At 37.0% G+C, this 18,541-nt stretch overlaps 1 protein-coding gene across 1 annotated transcript in view; it reads right to left on the bottom strand.

The window, feature by feature from the left end:
- Window positions 1-4,702, bottom strand: part of STAM (signal transducing adaptor molecule) — a 92,198-nt gene extending 87,496 nt beyond the window's left edge. Inside the window, exon 1 of the mRNA XM_046013754.1 lies at window positions 4,486-4,702. Coding sequence (XP_045869710.1) covers window positions 4,486-4,525 — 40 coding nt within the window. The 5' untranslated portion in view covers window positions 4,526-4,702. The remainder of the gene's footprint in view (window positions 1-4,485) is intronic.
- Window positions 4,703-18,541: the final 13,839 nt, after the last annotated feature.

The raw sequence follows: 18,541 nt of genomic DNA, 5'->3' as shown, positions 1-18,541 counted from the left end.
TGCCTACTAGTGCTCTCTCTCTGTCAGATAAATAAATAAAATCTTAAAAAAGAAAATGAAATGAAAAGTTCTCATCCATACAGGAGACACTCAATCCATCAATTAATGTCAGGGAGTTGAGTGCCATAAAGAAAAATGAAACAGAACAAGGAAACAGAGTGAGGGACTACAAGTTGAGTTTGTTTGTTTGTTTTTTACAGTAGGTAATTAGGGAAAGCCTCTCTTAGAAACTTACTTGAACAATCCTGAACGATGTAATGGACATCAAGATCTTCAAATACCCAGGGGAAGAACATCACAAGCAAAGAAGACAGCACAATATAGAAAAAAAAGGCAGGAATGACCTCGGAGTGTTCAGACCCAAGAAGCTTAGAACGAGAGTTTGGAGGTCAATATCATATCAAGGACACAGGAAGGGGGCTAACTGTAAGCCATGATAAGGAATCTACATTTCCTTCTAAGTGGGATGGGAAGCTACTGCAGTTTTCTGAGCAGGTAAGTGATATTATCTAAGATTTTTAAAAGATCACCAACCTTTGTGTATGAGAATTGACTATAGGGGGCAAGCCTGCAGCCCAACTATAAACCTCTTGCCACAGTCTAAGAAAAAGGTATCAATGATTGGAGCAAGATAATAGTGGTAAGCCAAGTAAGGAGAAGTGAGGAAATTCTGGATATGTTTTTAATGCAGAGCCAAAGATCTTACTGACAGAATGGATGTGGAGTGTGAAAAAGGAAAAAACCATGATGACTCCTAGACATCAGAGATGAACGACAGGAAAAAACAATGGTGCCATCTAAAAGAAATAGGCAAGGATGAAGAAATGAGGACGTTTAGGTAAGAAAACTAGAAACATTTATCACTATATCCCATATTAAAGATGAGGAAACTGTGGTACAGTGTCACTGCTGATAAGCTGCTAAGTTGGGTAATGAATTCAAGCAGTATAGCTCCAAAGTGTGAATTCTTTTTTTTTTTTTAAGATTTTATTTATTTATTTGACAGAGAGAGAAATCACAAGTAGGCAGAGAGAGAGAGAGAGAGAGAGAGAAGCAGGCTCCCCGCTGAGCAAATAGCCCCATGAGGGGCTCTATCCAAGGACCCTGAGATCATAACCTGAGCCGAAGACAGAGGCTTAACCCACTGAGCCACCCAGGCGCCCCAGAGTGTGAATACTTAACACTAAGCTAAAGTGCCTAGTAAGGCTACAAGAGGAAAGAGGTCAAACAATTTTTAGAACTGAGCCTGAGGCTTGGTTCAACATTTGGAAGAAACAAAAAGGGAGAGGCCAAAAAGACTAAAAAGCACCTAAGCAGAAAATTAGAAAAGTTTGGTGTCCCAGAAAACAAGTGAATAGAGTATATCAAAGAGGAAAGCTAAGAGATCAACACAGAAATAGACCAGGAATTGACCATTAGATTTGGCAAGAAGGAACTCACTAGGGACTTTGAAATAAAAACTTGATGGAATAAGTTATCATTATAATTCAAGTTGAACTGAGCAAGGAATACAACATCCAGAATGAGTTTCATGTATTCAAAAAATGTTTGCTGAATGTTTTGTTAGTGCTCTATATTCTTGTGATATAGTTTTGAGCAAACCAAAAATCCCTGTCCTCATGGGGCTCACATTCTAACAACACATTTCAGCACTTCTTACAGGGAAAAGCTATGGCCAATATTCTGCCTCTTTGTATAAAATGTCACATTATATAAATCAGTGAATTTCTGATTCACCAATTCAGTCTATGAATAAAGGTAAAGACAGTTAATTTTGAAGAAATACAAATGTATACAATGTTAGGTGATAAATTAAATCAAGTGACTTAGTATGGCCACTTTAATGTCACATACTCATTGATGGACAAATTGAGAAGTGTTAAATTTATTCTACACACCATATTCTATATATGTTACTAGTAAAAAAAAATTAACATGGGAGTCTACTGGACTCTTTCCAAGTATTATTTATTGGGAGTCGCTGACACATCTCCTCAGGATAACCTCTCATATTTTCATATATGGATCATGAAGAGCGAACTGATCCAAACCCTAGAACCCAACTTTAAAAGATAAGATTTCCTGGAGGAAAAGAATATCCTTACAGTCTTATTGTCCAGCAGGCTCAAGTGAGGCAGTCTTAAACAAACATTTATGGGATGAGACCACCTACTATGTGGCAACTAATAAAATAATTACAGAGCATAATACAGGATATAACTATCTTTAATACTAAATAATTTGATAAAGACAAAAAGTGTTGCAGGAGTTTGGAAAAGGGCAAAGATTTCAGTGGGCTAAAAGAGTGGTTCTCAGCTGGGAGCTATTTTGTGCCCCCAGGGGACATTTAGTAATGTCTGAAAACTTTCAAAATCGTGGAGGGGCAGCAGAGCTCAGGCAGGCTGCTAAACATCCTACACTGCACAGGACAGACATCCACAACAAAGATATTTATCTCGTCCAAACTATCAATAGTGTCACTACTGAGAAATCCTAGACTAATCAGGAAATGATTCAATAATGGGCTGGACTGAGCTGGTGTTTAATCATGAGCACATGTAGGCACATGTAGAAATGTAGAAGAAATAAGTTAGAAGTGAAAGTATAAAAGCTAAAGGAGCCTATGTTTGAACTGACTGGTTTAGGTAATGGGAAAGAGTTTGACATTAAGAAATTTATTTAAACCCAATGGAAATGAGTGTTTAAAAGTCAGTAGGATATAAAAGTAAATGTAGTTGGAAACTAGATTATATACAGTCATGAAAACGAGATAGGTATTAAGAAATTGTTATATTTTGAGCATTTGCCCTAGAAATTATTGTAATGTTATGAAACTGCTTGAGAACTGCAATCATGCCTTATTCATCACTCTCTTACGTCACTGAGACAGTGTCCTGTAAATATAGATCTTTCTAGACTTATGATGGGGTCAGGTCTCAATAAACCTATAGTAAGTTGAAAATATCCTAAGCCAAAATGCATGTAATTCACTTAACCTACCAACACCTTACACAGCCCACCTTAAGTGTGCTCAGAAAACTTACTTTAGCCTCTAGTCAGGCTAAATCAACTAACATAAAGCCCATTTTATAACTGTTAAATATTTCATATAATTTATTGCATACCATACTGAAAAAGAAAAAAAGGAATAGTTGTATGGATGCAGAATGGTCTAAGTATATTGGTAGTTTACCCTAGTGGTTGCGTGGCTGAGAGCTGCAGGTGGGTGCTGCTGCCCAGCATCATGACAGACGAACATACCGACCGCATATGGCTTTCCCGGGAAAAGATCCAAATTCAAAATGCAAAGTACAGTTTCTACTGAATGCATATCTCTTTCGCACCATACTAAAGTTGAAAAATCGTTAAGTTGAACTATTGTGAGTTGGGGACCATCTGTACTGTGTGCTAAGTGCTTACTGAATTAAATGCAAGTTTCCAATTGTTCATTAAGTATTGTTGGCTATCTCTAAAGTTCCATCCACTGCTGATTCAGGCCAGGCATATAAACTGGAATCAAAACCTGCGATCATTTAGTAGGTGACTACTATATAAAGGCACTGTAGTAGGCCCTTACACATATTATTTCAAAGTAGTTCTTAAGTGCATTCAAATCACCTCAAAATTCTACTCCAGGAAACTCCAAGTCTTGTCATTATTATCCTCAGAACCCATGGGGGAGGCGGGTAGAGCTAACCTGTTGAATAGGTATACTCGATACCCAAAACCAAAGATTCAGAATACAGAAAAACAAACAAAAAAGGCATTTCGAAATCAAAATAAATCAGCATTTTCAGATTTAAGGTCCTCTTCCACACTTCTTAAAGTACTGAGACATCGTCTAAAAAACGCAGCACAATGGCTCAGGTCCTGAATTCGGTTTCAGTTGTTGCCAAGTATTCCATTTACATCTCTCCCAACGTTTTTGAGAGTCTATCCTTAGCCAGAAGCTCTCTCCTTCCGTTACAATTACAAAAAAAAAAAAAAAAAAGAAAGAAAGAAAAAGGACGTTAAACTCCCCTATGGAAGCTAATCTAAAACATTCTCCTAGGTCCAAACGTTTAAATTCATCCAGGGAAACACTTTATTGGAGGGTTTATAATCCTACCCTAGGTGACATACTGCTCAGCTCTCTCAACTCCCTTCTTCCAGAAGCACTGTCCCAGCACCAGACGCTACACCAGCTGTTCCTCCAAGGCCCTCCACATCAACCCTCTAAAGCAGTTCTTTAGAAACCCACAGCCCTAGTCTAAGGCCCACTTCGCAGGCTCTCTGAGTCCCATTCCTTTTTTTTTTTTTTTTTTTTTTTAAAAAAAAAAAAAAAGGATGAGCCAAGCCCCCAACCTCCTCCAAACTCTTCAGGAAGGAGCCTCAGGAAAAGCGAAGCATTCAGCCCCTGCCAGGGGGTCAGGAACGCAGCAGAGAGCGGGCAAGGTGGGCTTGCACTCCGGCTCAGGGTGGAGAGGGAGCCGCAAAAGCACTTACCAACATCTTGATCGAAGGGATTGGTGGCAAAAAGAGGCATCTCCGCTGCGTGCCCAGGGGTCCGCAGCGATTCTCCCTCGATACCACGGGAGTCAGGGAGCGACGGAGGAACGATGACTCCTCAGGCAAAAACAGCAATACAGACGGACTCCCCAAGGCAGGCGACAGCTCCACCTCTCACCGACCCCCAGCAACCGCGGCAGCGGCAGCGGCGACGGCGGCGGCGGCAACAGCGAAGGCGCAGACAAGGTCCCCGCGTGACGCCTGTCGGGAACCTAGACGGCCTCGGCGCTGCCTGCTCAAAACCTGCCCTGCACCGGCCCCGTCAAAACAGGGCCCACTAAAGCGCCCTCTCTGCCTGACTCCCCTTCTGACCGGTCATACCGGAGGGTGGGAGTAATGCCTGCGTTTTCTGCTTTTGCTTTGGCCCGGAGTCTCCGGAGGACGGGGTCCTCCAGGCGCGCCGAAGCCGACTACCGAGCGCCGGAGTGAATCAGAGACTAAGAAAAAGGGTCGCGTGAGGGTTGAATGAGACCCCGTGCTTGCCCCTCGCTCGGTCCGCTGTCAGAATTTTATAGTCTCTATTGAGAGGGAATGGAAACTCCTTTATTGGGGGTCATCTAAGTTAAAAAGCCGTGGGTTCAGTTGTTGCCTGGGATGACAGGAAACTTGTTTGGATGAAGTCATGTGAGCTGAACCGATTGGCCCGAATCCTTAAAGCGGGGAGTGTCAGGGCGCGCGGCTCCCTCGGAGAGGCTGAGGTAACGCTGGCGCCTTCCCGAGAGTCCCTGAACGCCTTTGGCTTCTGAATCTCTGTCGAAAGCACTTCTAGTTGGGCGTTGGCACTACTGACTAACTGTGCAGTCACTAAGCAGTTGCGATGTTTGGCAAATAAGTTTCACACCCCAAGAATGCCAACGATAGCCCCCGTCCCCCGCAAGACCGAGCAAAAATTCCAAAACAAAACTGCAAATGGAGCTAGAAACTGATGAGGGATTCCTAACAACTTAGAATGTTTATTTAGTGATTTTTTTATGTAAATGTCTAACAAAGTATGCCTACGTCACGTGGAATTTTTAAGGAGCACCTAGAGGTTCTGTGTCCCACTTGGAACAAAGTAAGAGCATCTTGCACATAAATTGGAATCATGTAAATTACACCTGAATTAGAGCACTTACAAATGTAGCATGTAAACAAATATTTACCACTTGCCAGCGACAGGATTAGTATACAAAAAGTGCTTACAGAAATCATTAAAAATGAAATCTCATTTCTATGCAAATTAAAGTAGCATTCAGATACCTTTTTGTCCGACAGGGATTGAAATGAGATACGGAGAATCATACACTCACGTTGTTGAATGAAGCGTAAATAATGTAGTCCCCCTGAAGGAAATAACTGAGAGTCTGTTACAAAAACTTTTAGAAACGTAAACACCTTTAGACCCAGCAGTTCTACTTTTTGGAATTTATCATAAAGACATTCTTTAAGAACATGAACAATGACATTCGTGGCAACGTTGTTTATAATGTCACAGCATTGTTAGCCACCAAAATGTCCAATATTAAGAGGTGGTAGAAATTACTTCACTTCTTGGTTCCTCAATTTTTCATCTGTGAGAAACAGAAATAATAATAGGGTTGTGAGGATCAAGTGGATAAATACAAACCAAACCCTTGAGGCCTTAAGCCCTAAATTTATAGTAAGCACCAAATAAGTGTAAGAAATCATTATAATTAATATTGGTTATTATAATTAATCATTATAAGTCCTTATAATTAGTAAATTATAGTACACATAATGTAAAAACTCCACAGCTGTTAGAAGTGATTATATAGATGTGTATTTTTGTAGAAAGACATCTAAATACTAAGTTTTTAAAAGCAGGTAACAAAAACATGTAAAATTACAAAATACCCCTGATTTTTAAAGTCTGAAAGGAAATACATGAGAATATTATGACGTTTATCTCTGAGTGGTAAAATTTGGGATGACTTTTTGTTCTTTATGCATTTTATATTTCCCAGATACTTGAATAATGAGCCTATGTTTATTTCAGAAGCATAGTTAAAACACAACAATGTAGAAAATGTGGTATGTTAGTATCACCAGTTCTTAACATTTTAAGGAGCCAATGCCAAAAGTTTGTTTGTGTTTCATTATGGCAGGTATAAAATCCTAAAACATCACTGTTGATATGAGAAGCAGAACATTCTCTCTCAAAAAATGATTCTTGATGACTGGTCTGACAGAATCAAGTGACAACTTGTCCATCTTAAGTTTTTGAGCAGTGTCTGGGGCACATTATCATAATCATCCTGGATCAAAGCCAAATATTTATGAAAATGCATTTGAATATGATTTGTGCTTCAGTAAGGGAACTGAATTATTCTATTGCCAGCAGTAAGCCAGTGATCAAATTGCTCTAGCCTTGATCATCAATATGTAAAAGCAATGAGAACAGTGAAAGAATTAGTCTTGGTAGCATTATCCATGTCTTCTAACCTGAAAGAATTACTTTAGCTATTTGGTGCCTTTATGGTTAATAGACTATAAATAATAATAATTTTAAAATGTAGAACTTTTACTATTATTGTTTAACATAAAAGCCAAATATGAGAAGTGAAATGGGTTTGTATTTTGAGGTTAAGTTTCTGTTATTATCTTTTAAAACAAACTGTGGGAGTTGTACTTTTAAGATTACCAAAGTTTTTTTTTTTTACATTTTTATTTGTTTATTTGAGAGAGAGAATAAGAGAGAGCACAACAGCTGGGTGAGGGGCAGAAGGAGAAGCACACTCCCCCCAAGCAGGGAGCCCAATGTGGGCTTGATCAAGGGACTCCAGGATCATGACCTGAGACTGAGCCACCCAGGCACCCCTAAGATTACCAGTGTTTTTGAACTTTAGAGACTATATGTCAATTTCACAGTAAAACATTTCTATAATATGTTTACTAAATTCTGTGGTTAATTTTAAAATGTTAAATCCCTTTTTTTGTTTGATTTTGAAAATTCTAAATTAAAAAAAGATAGTAATGCACAAATGGAGTTTTTCCAGGAAAAAAATCTGTAATTTTAAAGATTAGAAAAAGAAATACCCCAGGAACATTATTCACGCTAGTTCACACCCTCATCGTCTCTTAGATGAAATATTACATCCACCTTCTACTATGTTTTTTTCTCCTTTCTTACTGCTATGGACTGATTTACATCCCACCCAAATTCACAGTAAAGCCCTACCCTGAAATCTGATGGTATTTGGAGATGGAGCCTTTGGTAGAAAATTCAGTAATTATATTTAGATGAAGTCTTGAGAGTGGAGCCCTCATGATGGGATTAGTGCCCATTTAAGAATAGACACCAGGAAACTTGCTCTCTTTGCCTTGTGAGGACCCAGAAGGGAAATCAAGAGTAGAGTTCTCACCAGAGCCTGATCATGCTGACAGTCTGATCTCAGACTTCAAGTTTTCAAAAACAAATTTCTGTTTCTTAAGCTTCCCATCCTATCATTTCTTAGGATAGCAGAGTTGACTGACACAACTACCTATCTCCAAACCATTCTCCAAACCCCTGCTGGAATGATTTCTTTTCTTTTTTTTTTTTTAAGATTTTTATTTATTTGATAGAGAGAAACAGAGACAGCACAAGTAGAGCAGCAGGCGGAGGGAGAGGGAGAAGCAGGCTCTCCACTGATCTGGGAGCCCAATGCAGGGGTCAGTCCCAGAACCCTGGGATCATGGCCTGAGCCGAAGGCAGTTGCTTAACCGACTGTGCCACCCAGATGGCCTGGAATGATTTTTCTAATACACAGATTTGACTGCATCATTCCTATAAAATTCTCACATGGTTCTTCAATAACCCAGTCATTCAGTACATATTTATTAATTCTTTATGTATGCCAGGTACCATTCTGTATGCTGGAATAACGTAAGGATAAATGCTCTATGAGATGACCTTTTTTGGAATATATCCTATGGGGAATACAGTCATTAAGTAAATAATTAAAGTAATTGCATGATTACGAGTGTGCAGAGTAGTCTCCTACCTTTAGGATTAAATTCTGATAATTTAGTAATTATATCCTTACTGAACTGGCCCCTAGTACCTCATCTCTTCAGCCTTTTTTCAGAGTTTCTAACATTTCTGATGCTCCATGGTTTACATATCTTCAAATAAGCAACTTTTTCTGCCTTTCCTTCTCTGGTATACTTTCTCTAAACCTCTACTCAGATTTCACTTCCCAAAAGCCTTTTCTCACTCAGTACCTGCTCTGTAATAGACATACACTAAATATGTTAATTAGTTGATTATTGGCCACCTCTGTGACAGCACTTAGTGGTATTTTATTTGTTCCAGGTGTCTTTTACTAATAGAAACCCCTCCAAACTTGCCTTAAGGCAACAATAATCGTTCTTTGATTACACATCAGAAATTTAGTCAGAGCTTTGCGGCACAGATTGCTTCTCTTCCACATGATCTCAGCAGAGGTGCCTCAAAGGTTGGAACAACTCTACACCTAAGGGTTGGCAATTGTTTGAAAGCTTTTGTACTTACATGTCAAGCAATTGATGCTGGCAGTTGGCTAGGTCACTGGAGCTGTCAGCTAGAACGACTATAAGGGACCTCCTATGTGTCTGCTTGGTTTTTCCCAGCATATTGGACTGAGCATTCCAAGAGACAGGAAAAGGAAGCTGCTGGTTTTCCTAAAACAGGAAAAGGAAACTGTTAGTTTCCTAAGAGATAGGAAATGGGCACAGCATCATTTAGTCATATTCTATTGGACAAGCAGTCACAGTGCCTACACTCAAGGCGAAAGGAAAGAAAACCCAATTCTTGATGAAACGAATATTAAAGAATTTGAATATTTGAAAGCAACCACAATACTGTATTTTTTTACTTGTTTGTATAGCATTAGTCTGTGACTCACTTATCTCTAGATTTCCTCAGTAGATGTCCCATAAATATTTATTAAATGTAGTAAATAAATAAAATATGTCATGATTAAAGTAGTATATTTCCAATGACATACTTATCATCCATGAGGCAGTTTAACAGGATCTGGACTTATCTTTTAACTATAAGCAAAAAGAACACTGAACAAAATATATGAATTGATTTCAAACATGGGACAAAAGACAGTAATCCCAAGGAGAAAGAAAATATGCATGAGCCTGTGATTCCCACGGCTTTCTGCCTAGGGTCAGTTTCTGGACTATGCTATAGATAGGGGAAACTCAAAAGGAACCAAATGGTCTTACTGTATTAAGGAGAGAAAAATCAATTGAATAGGCTAAGGGGTAAGAATTTGGAAGACAGAATACTAGGAGGGTGCTATGTAGAGAAAGAGCTCCAGAAATCTGTATAGGAGTTCCCTTGAGACTATGGCCGAATGCTAATCTACTCATGGGTCAGGTAGAGTTCTACAAATATAGGTAAAGAACTTTCAAGGAAAGAGCTATTTCCATTGAATCAAAATCTGAAAAATCCCAAGAGTTCATACAAGTCCAGGAATCATTTGAGTTCTCAAAGCCAGAGGGAAGAGACCTAACTGAATATATTGAGCGGTTAATAAAATAACCCCCCAAAAGGTAATGTCTTAGATGTCGGGAGTAGACTGAAAGAGAAGGCTACTCTAGGTCTGCTCCAAAAAAGCTTAAAAAGTACCTCTTGAAAAAAATCGACATAACTTAAATGGAGGGTAAAACAAAGTATGAAACTTAAATACAACAAATTCAACATTCAAATATGATATCCAAAAACATAAAATGGCTAGACTCCAATAAAAAGTTACTGAACACATGAAGGCCCAAGAAAACATGACCAGTTACTAGTAGGGCAAGCAGTCCATAGGAACATCCAGAAAATAAAAAAATGATTGAACTAACACAGAAATGTTTAAAGAACTATTATAGCCATGGTAAATAAAGTTAAGGATTTACAAAGATGTACATAATGAGGAGAGAAAATAAAATCAAAAAGAATCAAATGGAAATTCTACAGCTAATCTAATACCTAAGATGAAACTCACTAAATAGGATTAACAAGTTGGACACTGCAGAAGAAAAGATAGAGCAACTAGAAGGTACAGCAAGAGAAATTATACAGATCGAAACACAGAAGAAAGACAAAAAGGTCTTCAATGACCTATAATAAAATATGAAACAATATAATGTGTGGAGTTTCATAGCAAGAAAAATAGAAAAGAAAAAAATTTAATAACAAATTTTCCCTAAATGTAATGAAAACTATATTTCCACAGATCTGAGAGTATAAGTGAATCCCAATCATAACTAACAATAATAAAACATCCACCAAGGCACAGCATGACCAAATTGCTGAAAATCAGTGATAAAGACAAAATCTTTTTTTTTAATTTTTTATTTATTTCTTATTTTTTTTTATAAACATATAATGTATTTTTATCCCCAGGGATACAGGTCTGTGAATCGCCAGGTTTACAGCTTCAAAGCACTCAACATAGCACATACCCTCCCCAGTGTTGATAACCCCCTCCCCCTCTCCCAACCCCCCTCTCCCGCCAGCAACCCTCAGTTTGTTTTGTGATATTAAGAGTCACTTATGGTTTGTCTCCCTCCCAATCCCATCTTGTTTCATTTATTCTTCTCCTATCCCCTTAACCCCCCATGTTGCATCTCCATGTCCACATATCAGGGAGATCATATGATAGTTGTCTTTCTCTGATTGACTTACTTCACTAAGCATGATACCCTCTAGTCCATCCACGTCGTCGCAAATGGCAAGATTTCATTTCTTTTGATGGCTGCATAGTATTCCATTGTGTATATATACCTCATCTTCTTTATCCATTCATCTGTTGATGGACATCTAGGTTCTTTCCATAGTTTGGCTATTGTAGACATTGCCGCTATAAACATTCAGGTGAACCTGCCCCTTCGGATCACTACGTTTGTATCTTTAGGGTAAATACCCAGTAGTACAATTGCTGGGTCATAGGGTAGTTCTATTTTCAACATTTTGAGGAAGCTCCATGCTGTTTTCCAGAGTGGTTGCACCAGCTTGCATTCCCACCAACAGTGTAGGAGGGTTCCCCTTTCTCCGCATCCTCGCCAGCATCTGTCATTTCCTGACTTTTTAATTTTAGCAATTCTGACTGGTGTGAGGTGATAACTCATTGTGGTTTTGATTTGTATTTCCCTGATGCTGAGTGATGTGGAGCACTTTTTCATGTGTCTGTTGGCCATCTGGATGTCTTCTTTGCAGAAATGTCTGTTCATGTCCTCTGCCCATTTCTTGATTGGATTGTTTGTTCTTTGGGTGTTGAGTTTGCTAAGTTCCTTATAGATTTTGGACACTAGCCCTTTATCTGATATGTCGTTTGCAAATATTTTCTCCCATTCTGTCAGTTGTCTTTTGGTTTTGTTAACTGTTTCCTTTGCTGTGCAAAAGCTTTTGATCTTGATGAAGTCCCAATAGTTCATTTTTGCCCTTGCTTCCCTTGCCTTTGCCGATGGTCCAAGGAAGATGTTGCTGTGCCTGAGGTCGAAGAGGTTGCTACCTGCGTTCTCCTCAAGGATTTTGATGGATTCCTTTCTCACATTGAGGTCCTTCATCCATTTGGAGTCTATTTTTGTGTGTGGTGTAAGGAAGTGGTCCAATTTCATTTTTCTGCATGTGGCTGTCCAATTTTCCCAGCACCATTTATTGAAGAGGCTGTCTTTTTTCCATTGGACATTCTTTCCTGCTTTGTCGAAGATTAGTTGACCATAGAGTTGAGGGTCTATTTCTGAGCTCTCTATTCTGTTCTATTGATCTATGTGTCTGTTTTTGTGCCAGTACCATGTTGTCTTGATGATGACAGCTTTGTAATAGAGCTTGAAGTCCGGAATTGTGATGCCACCAACGTTGGCTTTCTTTTTCAATATTCCTTTGGCTATTCGAGGTCTTTTCTGGTTCCATATAAATTTTAGGATTATTTGTTCCATTTCTTTGAAAAAAATGGATGGATTTTGATAGGGATTGCATTAAATGTGTAGATTGCTTTAGGTAGGATAGACATTTTCACAATATTTATTCTTCCAATCCAGGAGCATGGAACATTTTTCCATTTCTTTGTGTCTTCCTCAATTTCTTTCATGAGTACTTTATAGTTTTCTGCATATAGATTCTTAGCCTCTTTGGTTAGGTTTATTCCTAGGTATCTTATAGTTTGGGGTGCAATTGTAAATGGGATTGACTCCTTAATTTCTCTTTCTTCTGTCTTGTTGTTGGTGTACAGAAATGCAACTAATTTCTGTGCATTGATTTTATATCCTGACACTTTACTGAATTCCTGTACAAGTTCTAGCAGTTTTGGAGTGGAGTCTTTTGGGTTTTCCACATATAGTATCATATCATCTGTGAAGAGTGATAGTTTGACTTCTTCTTTGCCGATTTGAATGCCTTTAATTTCTTTTTGTTGTCTGATTGCTGAGGCTAGGACTTCTAGTACTATGTTGAATAGCAGTGGTGATAATGGACATCCCTGCCGTGTTCCTGACCTTAACGGAAAAGCTTTCAGTTTTTCTCCATTGAGAATGATATTTGCGGTGGGTTTTTCATAGATGGCTTTGATAATATTGAGGTATGATAAAGACAAAATCTTAAAGGCATTTGGAAAACAAAAAGACAAACAGGAATAAAGAATTAAAATAGACTTCTAATAAAACTATGTGAGATAAAAACAAACAAAAAAACAGTGGAACATTACCTTTAAAGTCCTGAATTTTAAAAATGTCAACCTAGAATTCTCTATCAGCAAAAATATTTTACAAAACCAAAGGTGAAATAAATATTTACAAAGAAAAAACTTCATCACCAGCAGATCTACACAATAAAAGAAGTTAAAACATACAAATAAAAATAATTCTAGGCAAAGGAGTTGGTATCTATGATATAGACCTTCACATAGACATTAAAGAACATCAGAATGTTCATGTGTGAATAAATATAGAAGACATTTCTATTTATTATTAAATTTACTTAAAAACAAAATATTTAAAATTTTAAGAATATTTAAGTTTTAAAATTTAAAAACAAAAATATCAACTGTATATATTGGAGTTGATAACATAGAAATAAAAGGAAAATAGCACAAAAGATGGCAGGAAGAAAATAGAAATGTAGGGTTGGAGGAAGTTCTTACATTATATATAAAGTGGTATAAATATGATTTGAAAAGAGATTGTGTTAACTTCAAAATGCATAACATAAGCCCTAGAGTCATAGCACACCCAAAGAAAATCAAGCAAAAGGCTATAGATAGAACAATGGTGGAAATAAGTGAAACTTTTTAAAAATTTCAAATCATTTTTAAAAGGCAGTAAAAGAAGAAAAATGGGACAAATAGTGGATTTAAATCCAACTATATTAATAACTACATTAAATACAAAAATCTACACATTCCAATTAAAAGGTAGAGTCATCCTTGGGGCACCTGGGTGGCTCAGTGGGTTAAGCCTCTACATTCCGCTCAGGTAGTGATCCCAGGGTCCTGGGATTGAGCCCCACATTGGGCTCTCTGCTCAGCGGGGAGCCTGCTTCCCCCTCTCTCTCTGCCTGCTGCTCTGCCTACTTGTGATCTCTGTCTGTCAAATAAATAAATAAAATCTTAAAAAAAAAAACACTCTACAAAAGTCTCCAAGCCTATGAATTCAATAGTTATTTCTAATTCATCAATCTTGTAAGGAAAAATAATATCAAATCTATACAAAGTCTTATAGAAAATAAACCATGAAGGAAAAAAAATTCTGCTTATTTTATGAGACCAACATTACCCTGATAGCAAAATCAAACAAAGAACATATAAGAAAACGTCAAACAATATCCTTCATAAACATAAATATAATAATCCTTTAAAAATAGAGATTTACGGCAATGTATAAAAACAAAAATGCATCATGACCAAGTAGAATGTATCTGAGGAATACAAAGTTATGTTAACATTTAAAAATCAACACAGCTCACCATTTTAACAGAATGTAAGAGAAAAACCATATGATAATCTCAATAGTTGCAGAAAAATATTTGAGAAAATTCAAAAACCTTTGTGATAAAAACTGAGCAAACTAAGACTAGAAGAAAACTCTCAACCTGACAAAAAGCATCTTCAAAAAACTTAGAGCTAACATCTTACCCAATGGTGAAGGAAAATTGTGTTTCCATAATAAACAGCAATATAAGTATGTCCATTTCACACTATAGTTAAATATTAATATATAGTACTACAGACAAGAAAAAAAATAAAAAGGTACCTTTGGTCTAGATGGAGTAACACGAGCTAGATTTATCCTCCTGCCTAAAACAACTGGACAACTAGACAAAATACATGAACAACAGTTCTCGTGACACTGGGCATCAGACAACAAAGGACAATGATCACTGAGAAATGATCACTCTCTCACTGAGAGAGACACAAATGATATTAGCCTTATGATTGCCCTAGCTTACTGCCTTGATAGATTTTTCAGGCCATCACATATAATGTCAGTCTCCTTGAGATTGGGAAACAAAACTGGGAGTGCACAGGAACTGAGGCTGAGAAAGTTTGCAAGAAAGAGTACCTGAGACATGCTGGAACACAAAAATATCCATCAGTTGAGAAGATAAAATATACAGGGTCTGAATCCAATAAAAAATTAGCAAGCTATCTCTAAGAAACCTCTAAACGTAAACTACATCATGGTATATAAAGATATGCCATGATAACACTAATCAAAAGAAAGCTGAAATATCTATATTAATATCAGACAAAGTAGGTTTCAGTTCAGGGACTATTACCAGAGATACAGAATGTCACTTTATAATGAAAAGGGGTTAAATAAGAGAACATGGCCTATATGGTTCTGCATATAATAACAGAAGTTCAGAGAACATAAAATAAAACCTGATGGAACTTCAAGGAAAAATCAACAATTCCACAATTATAGTTCAAAATTTCAACTCCCTGTTTAAAAGTGAAAGAACAAATAGACAAAATCAGTAAGGCTGTAGAAGACTCGAACAATACTATTAACCAACTTGACTTAATTGAAATTGATAGAACACTACAACTGATGAGAACCAAAACATATTGTTTTCAAGTGCTCATGACATATAAAAACAAATCTCAATTTAAAAGGATTCAAGTCGTACAAAATATGTTCTCTGACCACAATGGAATAAAATTAAAAATAAATAATAGAAGAAAACTTAAAAAGTCACCAAATATTTGAAAACGAACACAGTTCTAAATAACGGTTGGTCAAAGGAGAAATAAAAATGGAAATTAGTGACTATTTTGAATATAATGAAAATATATAATATAATCAAAATTTGTGGAAAACAGTTAAAGCAGTATTTTGGAGGGATATTTATAATATAATGATAACATATACACTAGGAAAGAAGAAAGTTCTCATCAGTTATCTCAGCTTTCATTTTAAGAATCTAGAAAAAAATACTAAATGAAACCTAAAATAAGCAGAAGAAAACAAGTGATAAACATCAAAGAGAAAAAGAAATGAAAGCAGGAAAACAATAGGGAAAATAAAACTATAAGGTTTTTGAGATAAATAAAACTGATAAAACTGTAGTCAGAATGATGAGAAAAATAGAAAAGATACCAATTACTAACTTCAGGAATGAGGAAAGGGACCATTATGGATATTTAAAACATAAAAAGGGAATATTATGACCAACTTTATACTCATAAATTGAATAACTTAGAGGAATTCCTTTCAAGGCACAAATTACTAAAGCTCAAAAAGAAATAGTTAACTTCAATAGACCTATTTCTACTAACGAAATGTAATAACTTATTAAGAACCTTCAACAATGGGGCACCTGGGTGGCTCAGTGGGTTAAAGCCTCCGCCTTTGGCTCAGGTCATGATGCAGGGACCTGGGACTGAGCCCCTCATCGGGCTCTCTGCTCAGCAGGGAGCCTGCTTCCTCCTCTCTCTCTGCCTGCCTCTCTACTTGTGATCTGTCAAATAAATAATGAATATTTAAAAAAACACAAACCTTCAACAAAATTAATTGCAGGCCTAGATGAATTCACTGGGGATCACAAGAAGTATGAGGAAACTGGGGAGTGGGGTTGATAGGCTATTTTTATTATTTTGAGGGTAATGATAGTTTCATTGATGTACATATATGTCAATACTTACCAAATTGTACACTTTAAATATGAAGAGATTATTGTATGTTAATTAGACCTCAATAAAGAAATTAAAATTTCCAGAAATTTATCCTTCACACTTTATAGTTTTGATGAAAAATTTTAGATAATCATTTAAAATATGAATGAAGGCAAAAGTGTTTGAAAACCAAGGCCTCAACCCATTCCCCAACAACCAGATTGCCCCAGCCTCTCCTAATAGATAACTCCGGAAGAGCTGCTTCTTGGTTCAACATCTTTTTTGAGCAGATTGGGCCAATCTGTCTACTGCCATGGTTTATAAATAGCTTTTTCACAACAAACCACTGTTTTATAATAAATATAAACTCCCTTTATTTGTTATACTTCAGCTTGTCAATTCCACTTTTTTCCCCCTTTCCTATTATAAAGATCATATGTTTTCTTTAACTTAATAACTGCCAAACAATGGGTAACTAGATCAGCAACACTCACCAGCTAGTCTGGGTTTATAATGACTCCGCTGACTCAGTCTGCAGCTGGTATATACCAAAGGACCTTTGAAAAGATCCTCACCAAGGAATCTGCTCCACTTCAGTCTTCACACGTTCAAAGACTTTCCAGAGGCTTTCATGCATATTAAAATAAGCCACAGATTTTTAAAACAGGTGACTCCAGTTTTGAAAGTAGTTCATTTCTGGGAACAATGAAAAATGTATATGCTTGCTGTAGGGACATTGATAGGAAGAAAAAAAGGCACCTTCATTCTAAGTTCCCTGTACTATATCTGTGTCCATATAGAAAATGTTCCTAAAAGGAGCAATTAAAATACTATTTTTTATATTTAGTCTAACATAATGTTTATGATAGCATGTGTTTAGTTTCATTTTCTTGATCACTTTTGAAAGGTATGAACTAGTTCTTCAGGAATGAAGTTCTCATTTATAATAATACACCTATAGAACTAAAGGATTTTACTTAAAAAGATTTGACTTTTTCAGCTGACGGCCTAGAACCAAGTCTGTATGATTAATTCTGTTTTAGAGGACATTCTAGATAAGCTCTAGATAAGACATCAATGTGCCTCTGTTTTCACATCAATAAAAAAATCAAATTAAGGGGCACCTGGGTGGCTCAGTGGGTTAAACCTCTGCCTTCAGCTCAGGCATGATCTCAGGGTCCTGGGATCGAGCCCCACGTCGGGCTCTCTGCTCAGCGGGAGCCTGCTTTCCCTTCCTCTCTCTCTACCTGCCTCTCTGCCTATTTGTGCTCTCTCTGTTAAATAAATAAATATATTAAAAAAAATCAAATTAACTCCAGTTTTCCTTCCAAGCTACAGTGTTCAATTTATCATTTTCTAAGTAATACCTCTGTGTTGAAGAGGTTTCTCAGTCTTCACATTTCAGTTCTCATTCTTTTTCTTTGTGTTTGTTTTTAACTATACTTCCACTACTCACTTGCATTGTCGTTTACAAATACTCTCCTCCTGAATCTACTCACTTTCTTTCTTCTCATAATCATTCTGTGATACTTACAAATACATTATTAAAATTCCCATTCTTCCCCCAGACAAAACATATACAAGCATAAGTAAAAACAGAAGATAATATATAATTAGCCGCTGAAATGACTGACACATTATTAGTACAAACTATTTTATCTGGGAAAGAATAAGGGTCCACTAAAAGTTGAAGTGTCAGGGAAAGCCACTTGAAAGAACTGGTATTATATGCAGACTTGGAGGGTGAATGAGATTTATACAAACAAGAAAAAAGGGAAAATAGCAGTTTGGTAGGATGAAAAGAATGCAGGATTTGGATTAAAGGTTATCCAGATAAGTTTATGGACAATTGAACAGACCTGCTTGTTGGATCACAGTATTTTGGTGACAGGTACCTACTGAGAGAAAATGTTTGATCA

Source organism: Meles meles, chromosome 7 (genome assembly GCF_922984935.1).
Source record: "Meles meles chromosome 7, mMelMel3.1 paternal haplotype, whole genome shotgun sequence".
Classification (NCBI taxonomy): Eukaryota; Metazoa; Chordata; class Mammalia; order Carnivora; family Mustelidae; genus Meles; species Meles meles.
This window is presented reverse-complemented; position numbering and strand designations above follow the sequence as displayed.